Below are 17,771 nucleotides of genomic sequence, written 5' to 3'. Positions count from 1 at the left end.
TGAGCAGATTTGCTTTGGGCATCATGAATTTTCACTGTTTTATTTTGTTAGGCTTCTTCCTCACTTTTTTTTCCTCCTTCCTCCTATTTTATGTTTTCTTTAAAACCTGCTGCCCTATGTCATATAAATTTGAAGAAACTATGCACTCAACATCTGTATCTTTTTAATGTAATTATAAATTATTCATAGAATCATGGAATCAACCAGGTTGGAAGAGACCTCCCAAGATCATCCAGTCCAACCTAGCACCCAGCCCTATCCAGTCACCTAGACCATGGCACCAAGTGCCTCATCCACTGTTCTCTTGAACACTCCCAGGGACGGTGACTCCACCACCTCCCTGGGCAGCCCATTCCAATGACAAATCACTCTCTCTGGGAAGAACTTCCTCCTACTTTCTTCTTTTCCTGACCTTCTCATTTTGTGCTCATTCCTGTGTTACTTGATCACAACTTGCGCTAATAAAACAATCTTTGTCTTGAAAAGATTCATATAGGACAACAGTAGGGCAGATGGTTTACAGAGGAGATGATCTTCCTTGGGAATGTGTAAGATGCATCTTGGTTAGGGCAGCCATTTGTCTTGTCTCTTCCCAGCTGAGCACTAAACTTGAACCTGTATGAGAAGGTGATATATTGCTGTACACTGCTTGAATCTGCTTTCCTTGTTATTTAAAGTCTCAAAATAGGTGTTTCTGTGAGTGACCTCAGCAGTGTTACATAACAATTATTTTTAAAACCAACATGGCTAGGGAAACAAAGTCAAGAATTATTTGCTCACTGGAAGAGAAAGGAAAAAAATACTGCAATGACCAACCGCTTCTGTCTTGACTTGATTCCATGGAGTTGAAACGGGATGATGTTAGAGGAATTCATTAGTGTTAAGGTTCATCCTCTGTGAACTTCTGATAATGATTACTGAAGGATTTTGGAACCAACTAACTTGATTTATCAGCTGATTTTTTTTTTTTTTTGGCCTTTTTCACACTTCCAAGAGTAGCAGTTGTGCTCTCCAGAGGGGATGTTACTAGGATTTTTGCTGCTGCTGCCAGAAATCTTCTGGCACAAAATCTCTGTCTGAGTCAGCTTTGTAACATGACAAATTCAAAGACAGCTGCAGCAATGATATGTTAGCTGCCTATTGGACAGCTTCCAAGTAGACAATATATCTCCTACTAGTTTGAAAATATCATTAAAAATAGCCTAACCCAGTAGACGATTGCAAAATATGGTGCTTATTCATCTGGTTAGCAGGTCGAAAGATAGCTAAGTGATACAAGTTAGAACAGTTATTCAGCTCTGGCTGCATATGTTGCATATATTAGCATTAAAAAAAAGAATTAGACACCATCAAAAGAGGATGATGTGCTTTTTCTGTTATTGCTTAGCTGTTAATTGCTCATATTGTGCACTCATATTTCATCAATCACAAATCTTCTTGATAGGTTTTTCTCCACTGTGGTGGGACTAAAGATGTTAATATAATGCATTTTCCAGTTGGTAGAAAGTAAAATGGAATTAGGCTACCATTGAAAGTAACAGTTCTGCATTTCCAGAACTGAACTTCTGTTGCCATTGTATTCTAGTTCTCTGAGCTTTATCAATGTTTCAGTTTGCAAGTTCAACTACTCGTTAAAGTAGATTCTTCTTTAGTGTACTAATATCTTCAGTCCATGATAGCCTGCAGTCCTATTTCTTACATCTAATTATGTTCCATTTCTGTGCCCCAGCCTACATTTAATTTGCACAGAACTGGAAATGAAGTTGTCAGTGGCATCTTGCAACTACTCTCCTCCCCCTTACTTTATCTATATCAGATGCCAACACTGCAGATTTCTTGAACCTCAAGCTGTTTTGTTTAGCGGCAGAAAGCTGACTGCTTTGCAACCGTCAAACCGATACAGTGAGACTTAAAGTGCTTGTGATATTGCCCAAATTTCTCATGGGTAAAGGTAGGAAATATTTAAATTTCAGTTATATGCTAAATTAATTTGAGTAATAAAACAAGGATGTAACTTCAGTATGTGAAATCTCATGTTCTGTACTAGCTAACTCTCATAGATGCCTAGGTTAAAAACATGTATTTGATTTCAGCATGAGAAAGCTAAAGAATACTCTTCTGCTTCAGGATAGCTTCTTGCAAAGGTAGTTTTACTGAAGGTGGTTGCTACAACTGAGCTTAGGCCGTATTATCTAGACCAATTAATTACAGAGTGACGAGAACTGAAGAGAGTCTGGATATTAATGCTTCTCAGAGCAAGAGGAGAAACTGCTACAGATGTTTCATTCTTGTTTCCTAATGTGAATTAGAGTAAAATAATGAATTTCATAAAATGCTGCAATGTTGCATTTGTGATACTGTTTTAATTTCAGCTTCACATTTTCTAGCATGCAAGGAGTTGTCCCTTTGCTCTGTCTGCTCCGTTGTAACAAGTGTGAATGAACACTTGAGATTTCTGTAACATTAGGATTTATACTGCTAGAAGCCTACCTTGCAGACCTTGTGTTTTCTGAGTTTGTATAACGTTGGAGGGAAATACTGGCTACTTTATTTTTTCTCAATTAAGTTGCTTTATCAGGTGCACAAAAATAGATTTGTCTTTTCTAAAGTTTTAACTTAAAAGAATACATGGTATTCCTTGAAAAACTGAAAAAAAAAGGGGGGGGGGAGGCAAAGCATAAGGCTGACAAAATTCAGTAAGGAATAGCAAATTAACCTGAATATTTTTTTAAGACCTTTAAAATTATAGTTAGGATTACTTCTTGGATCACTTTTTTCCCCCCCATGATCTTCAATAGAGTTAAATGATTCCTGGAAGACTCGTAATAATAGCTTTCACAATTACTGTGTTGAAGAGTGCAATGGAAAGTCTGGCTAGGTAATCTAAAACTAAAACCAATCATAACTCATACCAAAGCAAGCTAATTGTACTGTAAAAACCTGAGACCATATTTACTGCATAGTATTGTGCTTGCCTGCAATAATTCTGTTGTTCAGAACTGATTGTAAATGAACAATATGATGTCCAGAAGTTATCATAATATCAAAATGCTCTGGCAGCTAGAATTGGTGGTGAAATGCATTGCTACCAGCAAATCAGGATGCCATGCTCTTACACTGTCTTGGTGTGGAAGTGAAATAGAAGTTCTGTAGGTAATGGTAATTAAAACTCCATGGCAATTGATCCCTTTTCTTTATTTCCCCCACACACTATGTCTCTGTGTATTTAATAAGTAAGGAATTATTAGAGGATTGGATGACAGCATAATAGAGACTTTTTTTGAGGTCACTGAATAAATACAGACTCTAGAGCTTGAGTGTTTTGTGTACTTCTGGTATTTAGATCTTAGAATGAATTAATAGAACTTCAAAGATGTGGAGAAAGGTGAGAATGATGTCTTATTAGTTTACATAGCTTGTTGTCACTGTTGAAAGATTGATGTAAAGTTTCTCTTTTGGTGATTTTAGCAGAATATAGCTACAATAGAGCAGATATGTTCGAGTTAATTTTGGTAACCAGCATTTGTATTGAGTTTCTGATACTTCATAATCTTTTTTCAGTAGAATTATGTAAAAGATCTGTGTTCATGTTTCTCTTGCCAGCCAGTCAGCCTTGCTGTAAACCACCTGTGCTTGAGGAAGAGAATATATATTAACTTTTAACATAACATTAAAATTAATGAATCAGATGCATTGCAGTAGGAAAGGCAGAATTTAAGAATTGCTTCTCATGAAACTTGTTAATCGAGCACTGAGTCAGTAAGGCGTGGCACCTCTGCTACTATACTTAAAGTGGGTATGCTGACTGCTTAAAAATTAGAATTACAGAGCACGTTGGATGTAGAGAGCATGCTTCCAAATGCAACTTTACAGGGCACTGTCTTGTGGAAACCAAAGTGAAAAAAAGAGCCCTAACTGAATATTGTTCACAGTGGCAGTAGTCCCAAGAGAGATTTCAGAGGGCATTATACTCTGCCTCTGCAAAGGCATCTTTCCTTATAGTTGAAAACTCCATGTGTCTTCTCTTTGCTCTTTTGTTCACAGTTAGCAATACTCTGTGTATGTTGATTATTGCACTAGGGCTGTGTTTTTTCTCATAGTAAAGAGGCAAGTCAGAATGTTTCAACCATTTTAAACTCCTTTTGTACCAATGTTAGAATCTCTATTGGTGATCACAGAGAATTTAGCAGAAAAATCTTCTTTTTATTAGTCAATGACTTAGATTTGAATCACAGATGTTGAACTCGTAGTTCTGTTTGTGTTAAATCAGACCAGAGGGAGATGAAACTAAGCCTGGTTTGAATCATTCATAACCTAACTTAGCATGTCCACATCACAAGAATATCAAAATAATAGATTGCATGCCTTGAAAGTATGTAGAATCTTGAGGTTAAAATTACATTTCTGACCTATTTCATCTCTTTGGAGAAGGAGCATGACACTGTCAGTCAAACTCCTCACAGCTTCTTTATAATATTTCTGTGTTGCTCTGTAATGTGTTTCCTTTTGTAACTAGTGCAATCCTTTTATTGCATTAGATATCTGCTTTCTACCTGGCTGTACTTTGTCAATGACTGTAAGATTTATTAAACATTGGAAACATACTACTGGGTAATTCCTCTACAACTTCAAGGAAATTAAGTGCTCCAGGAGAATTATAAATCATAGAACAACTCAGGCTAAAATGGACCTAAAAATATCATTGGTGCAATCTTTTGTCAAAAAGGGAGACTAAATCAAGCAGCCTGTCTAGTCATGTTTGAAAATCTCCAGTGATCAGAACTCTAACCACATCTTTGGGGTTCTGGAGATTTTATTGACTAAAAGTTTCCCTTTTTTATACCAAGATGAAATGTCTCCTGCTGCCCCATTTACCTGTTGCTTCTTGCCTTCTCCATGTGGCTCCTTCTGCAAAGAGAACCTCCATCCTCTTTGTGCCTGCCTTTTAAGTACTGGAAAACTCCTGCCGAGACTTCTTTCTCCCCTGAGGGAGAAAATACCCCAATTCCTTCATCCTCTCTTCATCAGATAGGTTCTCCAGCCCTTTGCTCATCTTCACGACCTTCCTTTGTGTTGTATTGCTTATTTACACGCACAAAACACAAACTTCTTGGAGAAAATAACCAAGCCTTTCAGGTCTTCAGAGCTGAAAGCTTTCAAGTTGTGTGGGAGCAGAGGAAAAAAGAGTCATGTTCCTACACATATAAGGGAAAACCAAACACATTCACATTGAACTGCATGTTGTGGCTAACAATCTGAGCAGACTTACAGTTGTACCACTACTCATTTCTTAGTAAAATCAGTCATTTCTCAGCAATGTCTATATGAATTATATGTAACTTTCCAAGTGTTTACAAATAATCTTTACATAAAACTGGGCTTTGCAATGAAGATTAATAACATTGTGGCATTTAATAGCTTTGGATTATAACATAATGTCTGATTCTTATCTTTTGCATAGCGCTTCTTTTCAATTTAAACATTTGTAGTTTGTAAATACAAATAATATAGTAAGTTGTTGAAATGCCAGGGTGGGTAATCGAATTCTTACCACACTCTAAAGAATTTGTAGATGATCCTAATTAACTGCAGAACACAAAATATTTGTTTCAAGAATAATTTTCTTACAAGGCATTTATTCTTAGGAATGGAAAATTGCTTCAGTCTTGGTAATGTTTGCTCTTCCACTACTGAATGCTAACTATTGGTAATTTTCCTTTGCCCCACAACAGTATAACCTATCTATCTGTTATCTGGGATATGATTACTATTTAAGAACAAAAAAAGTATTGGAGAGGCCTGAGCAATCAAAAGGGGAGTCATTAATATGAGTAAATGTCTGCTCAAGCTTTCATTAACAGTAGTTTAACAGAATTATGAAAGCAGAATTCACACTATGCCTGTCACTGATAAAAGTGTTCCTGTGTGGGACACCTTTTAGCTGCCTTCCAGTACCTGAAGGGATCCTACAGGAAGGCTGGAGAGGGACTTTTTATGAGGGTGTATAGCAAAAGTGCAAGGGGGAACAGTTTGAACCTGAGGGGGACTAGGTTTAGACTGGATCTTAGGAAGAAGTCTGGAATAGGTTGCCTAGGGAGGTTGTGGATGCCTCCTCTAAGGGGATATTCAAGGCCAGGTTGGATGAGGCCTTGAGCAGCAAAGTCTAGTTAAGAGGTATCCTTGTCTATGGTGGAGAGGTTGGACTTGACAGTCTCTAAGGTCCCTTCCAACCTAAGCCCTATGATTGATTGAAAAGTGCAGCATCCTTTTGTACTAAACAATAAAATCTCCTTTGCTCTTCTAAGAAGTCATTGAGGCATACTTGCAGCCTAAAATGTCCTCTCATTTTCTCCTAATTTTGAAGAGTTCTTTAAAAGTATCAAAGTGGAAAAAAAAAAGAATGATTATACTAAACAGAGCACAGCCTTTAGTTGGCATATAGTGAACTTTCAAATTTCTAGTTAGAAACTCTTGAGGAACTATTTCATGCAACAGTGAAACTATTTCAGTTGTGTAGCTTTCAGTCCCTTTTGCAGGGTTTTCTTTGAGTGACTCTAAAATATTCCCTTATCTATTCCCAGGTTGATATAAGGAGCTTTTTTTTTTTTTTTTTTTTTTTTTTTTTTAAATGAGAAAGACTTTGAAGTTTGAAAGGTGGCTGTAAGGAGTCACAGAATCACTACCCTTGGAGATTTTGAAAAATCAGGGTGCATTTACTACAGCAGGCTGCTGCATTTATCTTGTATTTCTTTGTTATTTTTCCTTCTCTCTATGTCCTCTCATATATCCAAATACATTTGAAAATGCAAAGTTCTGAAGCTCTTCACTTCAACTTATTTACAAGGAACTCCAACCATATCCAGTTAAAGTAATAGCTCTCCCTAGGCAATGAGAGTTTAATCCTTCTGAGAATCACTTGAAGCTGAGCATGAAAAATAAAATTATTTTGATTTCCTCACAATTTATTACTCCACTCAGTAAGCAATGGTTAATCATTGCCTCCAAACTGAGGCAAAAATGTTTCACTCCATGCTTCCTCATTCGCTCTACCATAGATTTGATATACTGGGTTTTGGTTGATTTCTCTTTTTCTTTTTTTTTTTTTCTCTGTTTTCTTTCTTTCTTTTCCCTCCATTGCAGAGTGCTGATGATTGCATATATCATAGATATAGTGCGTTATGTTTGCTTACATTAGTGTATACTAAGTTATGCAGGATTGTTCTGGAGGGGTGTGTGTGTGTTTATCCTAAGTTTCAACTGCAGTCCTGTAAGTCTCTCTCTCTCTTTTTTAATCTACTATTTTGCTTTCATACTGCAAATCACTTTATTTAACTGTATTTCAGTTTCATTGGAAACCATTTTCTGGTGCTATTTCCACATCCCCCAAAGGATATTTGCTTTTGGTTGCAAGGGTGCCAGCCAGTCTCAAGGGCTTTTGGTGGCTTAACTGACATCACTATACTGAGATGGAAGGGACTGCTAGGGGCCAAACTACAGAGAAGCCCTGATGGGGGCAAGGGTCAATCCATTTTTGGCACAATCTTGAATGTGCTATTTTTTCACTCAATTCCTCTATGAACTTCTTTCAGATCAATTAATGAGAAGCTCTACAAAAGGACAGCTGAATAAGTCTGATTGGCAGTAGCACTCTGCACCTAGAGTGCCTATCAGAACTGTCAGGACTCAATTTTCAAAATAACTTTTCACACTGAATGCTGAAACCTTTTAGAGTTTTATTCACTCCTGTTTCTTTGGATCCCATACATTGAACTTCTGAAAACCCCTGGCTTTTTGTGTCTCTTGGAGCTCTCTCCTGAGTCATCTCTCATTTGTTCAGTTTTCACTGATTTCAATTTGAGCTGCACAGGAGAATGCAGCCCCTGATGTGCAATTTTGTACATATATAGATGAATTTCTTTAGTATTCAGGGTTCAGTATTTAAGTTCTGGCAGATAGGGTCAGATGACAAATTCTGAAGTCATATTAGCTTCATTCTTTTTGTGTTGTTGAGTTTCAATTGCAAGATGCCATTAGGTGGACTTTTTTCCCCTCTGTTTTTCAAGATCTGGATTAATACTTGTGCATTGTGATTTCAAACTGATAAGCAGATGTCTTCACATTTGGAAAATGGAAATGGCATTTATTTCTGGAACAAGGTCACAATTAATTTTGGAGTCACTGGGAGTGCGTGCTGATTTTAGGAGAGCTGACTCACTTTTGAATTTCATGTATGTTTCTAAAGCTTCAACTTTGTTTCTGTTCAGCTGTGGATGTTATGCTGGTGATACAGGGAGAAAAGCAGTCTGTTCAAAAATGTACTTGCCGAGTTGGCATAGGAATTTTTTTATATAATCCTCTAAATCAAATATAGAGAACAAATATTTGGGCTATAGAATCATAGAATCAACCAGGTTGGAGGAGACCTCCAAGATCATCCAGTCCAACCTATCCACCAGCCCTAGCCAATCATCTAGACCATGGCACTAAGTGCCTCATCCAGGCTTTTCTTGAACACCTCCAGGGACGGTGACTCCACCACCTCCCTGGGCAGCCCATTCCAATGCCAATCACTCTCTCTGCCAACAACTTCGTCCTAACATCCAGCCTTGACTTCCCCCAGCACAACTTGAGACTGTGTCCCCTTGTTCTGTTGCTGGTTGCCTGGCATAAGAGACCAACCCCCACCTGGCTACAACCTCCCTTCAGGTAGTTATAGACAGCAATGAAGTCCCCCCTGAGCCTCCTCTTCTGCAGGCTGCACACCGCCAGCTCCCTCAGCCTCTCCTCATAGGGTTTGTGTTCCAGGCCTTTCACCAGCCTTGTTGCCCTTCTCTGGAAATGTTCCAGCACCTCAACATCTCTCTTGAATTGATACCTGATAACTGATGACATTTTCAGCTGCCTCCAGAATCTGGCTGGGAAGTCAACTAGTCTAAATGACAATGTTTTGATGCATCTGCTGCTTTATCAGTTTGTCACTAAATTATACTGATTTGTTTCTTTGAATCTGAAGGATAATAGAAAAGTTCCAAGTAGTCTCATATCTATAGCACAATTTTGCTTTACAATACAGTCAAAGCCTTTCAAGTGTTATTGGATTAAATAAAATTTTGTCTGACACAAAATGGCTAAGGGGTAGCTGCTTGAATAATTAGCATTCAGAACTCAATCTCTAGTTAATATAAAGCTGTCTCAGTAAATACAATATTTTTTTTGTATTTCCATTGTTTTTGGTTTTAATCTCAGCTAAATGCTTGCAGAGAAATCAAGTAAATTTAGAACAAGAACCCTGTTATTTTGAAACTGAAGCATTAATTTTTAGATGTCTTTAGGCTTTTGCTCATAATTTATTGCTAGAATTTTAAAATGGAGTTATCCCATCAAACTCCCATGGCTAATATGAACTAGTGTTCAGTCAACACTGACAGAGCTCTGCTTTGCATTAAAAATTAGTGGCTTCAGTGTTTACTTTGCAAATATCGACAATGTAAAAAAGAGTTGCTGTCAACTGAGGATAAACTGTAGCAGACACTTGCAAGTAATATTTAGGTTTTCCACTCCTCCTTCCTTAATTAATATATTGCTAACTCTTGATATCTTGTTACTCTATCCACCTTTTGCTTACTTCTAAAAGCACAGGAATAAATAAATTAAGATTCAGGATATTATGGGTAAACACAGGAATATGCCAACTAGCCTCTCTCTGTCATTTTCATTTTTGCAAGACCTTTTCTAGTGGAGCTTCCCTGTCATTCTAAAATATTAGGAGAGAAGCACTAATTGACTTTGTAAGACGTGTAGAGACCCACCCCCAGTTAGAGAGAGCCGTTGTAAATATTTGTGATGGTTTGGGTGTTCTACTTCATCAGTCACCCAGACTACACTCAGCTGGCTCTGGAAATTGAATGAAGCTTATATTTACAGCTTAGCACAATAATACAAGCAGAGATTTACAGTATATACAGTTATAGGCAGAAATAGACAAGGTAAAAGGTAATACAGAAACACAGCAGCTCTCCCAGAAACCTGAGTCCGCAGGAGGGGCTCCCAACCAGCCCTTCACCTTCCCCCTACCGTGGCCAGGGGGTTAGGAAGCAAAGTGGATTAATCAGAGAAACGGCAGAGAGGCTAGAGAGAGAAATGCAGCTTGGAGCTCCCCTGCAGAAGTGAGTTATCTATGTTTGGATTCTTGTTCTTATATCTCTCAGCAAGCCTACAAGGGAAGTAGACATCATTCTGTTTTCCTTTTCACAGCCTGTAATCTAGTTCTTCTCACCAAAACATTCTAGCTAGCTTCAAACTGGCACAATATTTTGGTGTTGACTTTACTGAATGGCTAAACTTAAGTCTCTACATGCTATTAAAGATCTTTTGTGTTACTTTCTTTATAGACTGCCATAGTGATGTAAAAATGTATAATAAAAATGTGGGGGTATTTTGAGAAGGTGTTCTTTTTGTTTCTGTAACTGGAGTTGTGTTGTCAGAGGAAGTCCATCTGTTTGTCATTGGCTTTTTTTGTAATGCATTTAAAAATGGGATCAGTGACTTTTAAAATAAGCAACTCACTTCAGCTGCCTCAGTAAGTCAGTGGGTCTCATAGAATTATAGAATGCCTTGAGTTGGAAGGTACCTTAAAGGTTTCAACTCCCCCCTACTATGGGCAATGACACCTCCTACTAGACCAGATTGCTCAAAGCTTCATCCCACCTGGTTTTAAAACAGTTCCAGGGATGAAGTGTCCACAGCTTCTCTGGGCAACCCAGTCTGTCATTTCCCTACCCTCATAGTAAAGATCTTATTCCTAATGTTTAATCTAAATTTACTCTGCTATGGTTTAAAACCATTGTCCCTTGTCCTGTCACCCAGTGCCCCAAAGAATAGCCCCCTTCAGGTACTGAATGCTGCCATAAGGTCTTTCTGGAGCACTGTCTTGTCCAGGCTGAGCAGACAACTCAATCAGCTTGTCCTTGTAGGAGAGGTGCTCCATCCCTCTGATCATTGTTGTGGCCTTTCTCTGCACCCTCTCCAACAGATCAAATCTCCAGTCAACTAGACCATGTCACTAAATGCCTCATCCAGGCTTTTCTTGAACATCTCCAGGGACAGTGACTCCACCACCTTCCTGGGCAGCCCATTCCAATGCCAATCACTCTCTCTGGCAAGAACTTCCTCCCAGCATCCAGCCCATACTTCCCTCAGCACAACTTGAGACTGTGTCCCCTTGTTCTGTTGCTGGTTGCCTGGGAGAACAGGCCACCCCCCACCTGGCTACAGCCTCCCTTCAGGTAGTAGTAGATAGCAATGAGGTCACCCTCTCAGTCTCCTCTTCTCCAGGCTATACAATCCCAGCTCCCTCAGCCTCTCCTCATAGGGTTTTCTTCCAGGCCTCTCACCAGCTTCTCTGTCACCCTTCTCTGGGCACATTTCAGCACCTCAACCTCTCTCTTGAACTGAGGAGCCCAGAACTGGACACAGCACTCAAGGTGTGGCCTGACCTGTGCTGAGTACAGGGGCAGAATAACCTCTCTTGTCCTACTGGCCACACTGTTCCTGATGCAGGCCAGGATGCCATTGGCTCTCTTGGCCACCTGGGCACACTGCTGGCTCATGTTCAGCTACTATCTCCCAGTACCTCCAGGTCCCTTTCTTTCTGGCTGCTCTCCAGCCATTCTGTCTCCAAATGCCCTAAGTAGCTGCTGTAGCCATGTTAATAACTGTGTAGATAGAAAATTTGGATGTCCTTCAGAAAAGTTAGGCAGAGTCTTTTACTTCTTGTTCTCCTAGGTCACTTTTTTCACTTAGTAGCAGTCAAGGCTGTCTGTTTGGCAAAAAGTGTTTACAATGAGGTGCATGCAAAGTGAGCATCATTTAAAGCTACCACAGAAACCTTTTTTTATTTCACCATGTATCCAGTAAAATCTGTTTCTAAAGCCAGAATGCTGTGAGAAAAGATGTGATGGATGGGAGTGGTTGCTGCTGCTGTCGTCTGTGTGGAAACAGCTGCCACAAATGCTACTATTTCCCAGGATATTTTAAATCTTGCATTCTCTCTTTTCCTGCCTTTGTCCTCTGCAATTACAGCTTTATTAATATCAGAGCATAGTACTGGAAACAATGAACTTGCTAGCTTTGAAAAAGGAGATGGTATTTATAGTATCTGTATTATGCCTTGGAGATCATTCAATAAATTAGCTATAATGAGCCATCATATAGATGAAATAGAATAATGAGGCAAGAATAAAAAGTCCCTAATACTTCTTCAGACTATAACAAAATAAAGTAATATCTGCAAACTTCCTATTGATTGAAAAAAATATATTCCCAGATGCCTGCTTTTTTGGTTTGTTCTTTATTTTAACTAGCTCCATGGTTCTAAGTAAAAGATGTTGGAGCCTTCCATTGAAATATGAACTGAATTCTTGTTCATTTGATTAAATGGTGATATCATAGAATCAACCAGCTTGGAAGAGACCTCCAAGATCACCCAGGCCAACCTATCACCCAGCCCTACCCAATCAGCTAGACCATGGCACTAAGTGCCTCATCCAGTCTTTGAACACTTCCAGGGGCAGTGACTCCATCACCTCCTTGGGGAGCCCATTCCAATGCCAATCACTCTCTCTGCCAACAACTTCCTCCTAACATCCAGCCTGTACCTCCCCTGGTACAACTTGAGACTGTGTCCCCTCATTCTGTTGCTGGTTGCCTGGGAGAAGAGACCAACCCCCACCTGGCTACATCCTCCCTTCAGGTAGCTGTAGACAGCAATGAGATCAGCCCTGAGCCTCCTCTTCTGCAGCCTCTTCTCACAGGGCTGTGTTCCAGGCCTCTCACCAGCTTTGTCGCCCTTCAGTATCTGAAGGGGATATCTCAGTATCTGAGACTTGGCAATGGTATATCCTTTTTTGGTGTATTGGAGTCATGCATAGAGCTTTGCTGATAAAGTGAGGCAAGAATAATAGAGTGGAAGTGCCTAGAAATCCTTTATTACTTTTAGTTGGGAAGATTCTGGCAGATATCAGTAGTCCTTCCTGCTTTAGCAGCAAATGCTTGCATGCTTGACAATTAAAACCCACAAAAAGATGACCTTAGGAGATGGCAGATTATTGCCCTTTACATACTCAATTCAAGGACATCTGAGCATGTAACAGAAGTTCTTTTTTTCTTATCTATAAATGTTTGGGTCTGTTACTCAATATTTAAAGATTTGAAACAGAAATTTAGTGATTGCCTAGGTTCTATCAGTTACTTAAACCAAAAATTTTAAAAGAATCAAACTTCACTGTAGAATGTTGGATACTTAGCAAGCTTCTGAAGTTATAAAGGACAATCCACCATGGAAACGATAGTTCTGTGTTTGCTTAAGCGACAAAAAAAAGGAGTGAACAAATATGACAATAGGATTTATTATTTATTAGAAGAAGAATCAAGAAAACTGCATAGTCTTTACAATATTTTATGTTGTTTTGTTCCTTTTGTAGTTACATTCAGAATAAATTTCTAGATTTTGTTAATTCAATGTTTAACAACACTGTAACAGTTTGTTTCATCATAAGTGCAACTTGAAATAACAGCAGGATTGTAACCTTTCAGAAAACTCACATGTCCTGTGTCATTGTCCAGCAGAAAAGACCCAGCATCTCTAGAGATATCTAGGATATCAATTAGTAACAGCTCTAGAGATACCTAGGGTATCAATTAGTAAAACAGCTTTCGAATGTTAGCAAATTGACCTTTGTAACTAAGACATCTGAGCTTTGTGGACCAGAGATCAGATGTATGTGGACAGATATTTCCATGTGCATCAACCTGCTCACACTTGCACAAGTATTTCCAAGACAGAAAAGGCTACAACTTAAAACTGATTTTGAAGGAGATTATTAGTTAAAAAAAGAAATGTTACATATTTCTGTGGACTTTTCACTATAAGGAAGCTGTCATAAGAAGCTGGTGGCATTGCTGCTACATGCAGTTGTTCTTAATTTGAAAGACTAGAGACAGAACTCAGAGCAAGGAAAAAAAGGGAAGCTCAAGATCATGACTAAGTGGGGAAAATGAAGTATGACAATTTATGCCTGTTTATAAATAAAACGACTGGGGCTTTGAGGGGAGCGTTTTGACTCCAGCCCTGCACGCTTTGTGTGGGCAGAGCATCACGACGCTCCTCTAGAAGTGTCAGAAACTCCAGTTCTGGAAGGCTGCCTTGCTGCAGTGGCTCACCCTAGTTTGTCAACAATTTGTATCAGCACTCCAATCACTTGTGTAATTTTCATTAGTACTCAAATTATGCTGTACTGCCAGTATAAAATGCTACATGCGCAGTCCTAACTCTGCTCTGACACTACTAAAAGGGCAAAATGTTCTGCTGTGGACTTGATTCAATCTTGACCAATGTGGAAAAGTGATTAAAACAGAGCAAAACCTGTGAAGTGCATTTTTGATTTGCAACTCTAAGTTGTTGAGTTTAAGAAGGTGTTTTTGAGTTAATTCTGGTAGGAGTATCCCGCATTTCCGATGATGTGCCTGTAGAATTCACTGCATCACCATCGGAGAAACAATTTGTGATACCTCATAGAACCATAGAATGGTTTGGGTTGGAAGGGACTTCCAATGATCATCTAGTGCAACTCTTCTGCAGTGAGTAGGGACATCCTTCACTAAACCAGGTTGCTAAGAGCTGCGTTGAGCCTGACCTTAAATATCTCATCTCCAAGGATGGGGCTGTACTACTTCCCTGGGTGACCTGTTCCAGTGCTCCAGCACCTTCATGGTAAAGAGCGTGTTCCTAACATCCAATCTAAATCTACTTTTCTCTTATTTTGAACCATTGCCCCTTGTCCTATCACTGCAAGCTTTTGTAAATAGTCCCTCTGGAGCCTTCTTGTAGGCCCCCTCCAAGGCTACTGTTAGGCTTTCCTGGAGCCTTCTCTTGTCCAGGCTGAACTACCCTACCTCCCTCAGTCTGTCCTTGTAATAGAGGTGTTCCACATGCCTGATCGTTTTTGTGGCCCTCTTCTGGACCAGAGCTGGGCACAGTACTCCAGGTGAGGTCTCCCTAGAGCAGAGTTAATTGACAGAATCACCTCTTTGGATCTTCTGGCAATATATCTTTTAATGCAGGTCAGGATGTAATTGATCTTCTGTGCTGCAAGCGTACACTGTCTGCTCATGTCCAGCTTCTCATCCATTAGCACCCCCAAGTCCTTATTTTCTGTTGTCATCTGGGGAAATCTCAGATTAGGTCTATATAATCCAACTGCCTTCTGAGAGATATTTGCAAAGATTATGTCTTCAGAGCAGGCTGACAAATGTGTTGTGTTCTAAAGCTGTATTGAGTTGAATTGCTGTTGAGCAAACATTTTTAGCTACCATTTGTAATTATCACAAATGCTTTCAAATACTTTGTCTAATTTTTTCCCTATTTAAAAGGTATGGGAATATATTTGATTACTGTTGTTTATTTGGTTTTTGTCCATGCAAATTTTCAGTAGTTAAGTGCTACTGCCTACGATCCACCTTAAAAGGTAGCTGGATTTTCAATTTGTATAGAGTTATGAGCAAAAAGCAAGTTAATGTACTTATGTTACTTCAAATTTACAAAGTTCCGTGCATATTGAGCACAGTTTCATTCCTTTGTCAACAGAACACAAAATACTTCGAGATAGTTAGTATGGTATATATTTTAATGTATACTAGTATATTAGATCCTAGCCCTTGTTCCCCATGAAGTGAGTGGGAAGTTGAACTTTGAGAGTTAAGAGTGTATATGAAGGCTTAACATTGGCTCTGGAAATCATTGTTTGCATTGAAGCTCAGACTTTGTTAGAAGAACCCTTTTCTTAGTGAAGAAAATGAAAATATCTGTCATTCAAAAATCTTCCTTTGAAAAATTTATTGCTGATTAATACAACTGATTTTAAAAGTTACAGAGCTAGATTAGAAGACAGGAATGAGAGTTCACCCTGATACACTGTCAGCCCATTCCGAATTTCATTATATAGCAACATATTCCAAAGTTGTGACCAGCAGTCCACACTGTAATCATTTTTTTTTTTAACTGTGTTGTGAGGATGTAAACATGGACTTCTAGAAACCTACAGTTGATGTATCTAAAATGATAGCATCAGTGCTGCACATTTTGTGTTTAAGTTCTAGGCCGATTAGCATTGTCCTTAGGTTTCTGGCTTTGTTTTTTTTTTTCACTGTGGATTTTATATGTTGAACCTTTTTTGCTTTGTTTTAGTTTGGATTATTAATCTGTTAACTACTTTTGCACATTTGTAATGGAAAAAGTTGTGTGCTTAAAACCGTGTTTCAGTGTATTTATATAAAAATACTGTGTTCTGCTTAAAGAGTATAAAATAGGTGTTACATATTAGAGGAGATATTGGAAAGTGGAAGTGGTTGAAAATTGGAAGTGGTTGAAATTATACTGAACTCAGCTGCAGTCTATTTTTTTTGCTAATATTTGCAGATATAAGAGTCCTTAAAATCTTTTTAAGAAGCTTAATTGCAAGTGATATTTCAGTCCCATCAAAGTTTGCCCTGTGCTTTTGCTTTCTGTTAATTACTCTGTCTTGATCAGTTGATGTTGCTGAGGCCAATTTGTTGACATTTATTTACCATGTACTTTAAGAACATTCAATATTTAGCCTTACAGCAATTTTTTCTTTGTTTTCTCCACAGATACTACAACGTATTCCACTGAGCGATCTGAGCACTTTAAGCCATGCAAAGACAAGGATCTTGCATACTGTCTCAATGAAGGGGAATGCTTTGTGATTGAAACCTTAACAGGATCACATAAACACTGCCGGTAAGTTATTTGCAAAGTGGTTGGCAGAAAAACTGTCTATTGAGGCAAGACAGCAGTAGAAAAGATGTAAATTCAGACTTAAAGTGTTGTAAAGCAGTGGAATTTGTCTACCCTTTGATTGCATCCTTCACAGTTCATGGTTAACTACTCTAGCACTTATAGATAGAAATGCAGAACTACCCCACATGTTGATTATTTTTAAAGATACACAAGCTTGAAGTAGTGTTGGGGTTTTTGTTTGTTTGAGTTTGCTGTTTTGGTGTTTGTTTTTTTTAACACCTGTGTTAAAATCTTACAGTCCTTTACATACTAGGAGTGTGACTACTCAAAGTGGGTTTTGACTATAGCTGTGTGAACTGTTCATTGAGAGAGGGGAAGAGTTGTTCCGTTGGTGGTTTTAAGAACTAAGGTCTGTTAAGTTTAAATACTGAAAGATAAAATGGACTGTCATAGCCATCTGAACTTTCTGTATAGCTGTCGTATAATTTTATACTCCTAAACTTCTGCAAATGCCTGTACCCATCTTGAAAGTATTTTAAATGGTATCAGAAAACAAAACCAGATCACTGCATTTAAATATTCTAGATGCCTGTAAAAGGGAGTGAAATGCAAACGGAGTACTCTAACATCTCCCTAAAGCTGAGAATATAAAAAATTCTTAGCTGCTCAAACAGTCTTTTAAATAGAAGTAGGCCAAAATGAAAACCTGTACTTGTGATGCTTTAATTTATTCCTGAGATACTGTATTGGGCATACAGAAGATCTGTCTAAGATGCTTTTATGCTCAAGTTCTAAACTAAGCATCTAAATATAGGTATCTCTAATATAAGGAATAAAACCCAGCAAAGATACTCAGAAGCTTTCTTGAATGATCTGGGACTTAAGCTGCTGAATTCCAGTGAAATTAGGAGAAAAAGTAAACAGATTGTGTCCGATTTCAAAGTGGAAATGTATG

At 38.6% G+C, this 17,771-nt stretch overlaps 1 protein-coding gene across 2 annotated transcripts in view; it reads left to right on the top strand.

Annotated features, from left to right (window-relative positions):
- NRG3 (neuregulin 3) overlaps positions 1 to 17,771 on the top strand; it is a 393,773-nt gene that overhangs the window by 149,228 nt on the left and 226,774 nt on the right. For both annotated transcript variants that reach the window (XM_064145391.1, XM_064145390.1), the window contains exon 2: positions 16,687 to 16,816. In XM_064145391.1, coding sequence (XP_064001461.1) covers positions 16,687 to 16,816 — 130 coding nt within the window. The remainder of the gene's footprint in view (positions 1 to 16,686; positions 16,817 to 17,771) is intronic.

The sequence above is a fragment of the Pogoniulus pusillus genome, chromosome 6 (genome assembly GCF_015220805.1).
Source record: "Pogoniulus pusillus isolate bPogPus1 chromosome 6, bPogPus1.pri, whole genome shotgun sequence".
In the NCBI taxonomy this organism is placed as follows: domain Eukaryota; kingdom Metazoa; phylum Chordata; class Aves; order Piciformes; family Lybiidae; genus Pogoniulus; species Pogoniulus pusillus.
Note: the sequence above shows the minus strand (reverse complement) of the source record. Positions and strands in the feature narration are given on the sequence as shown.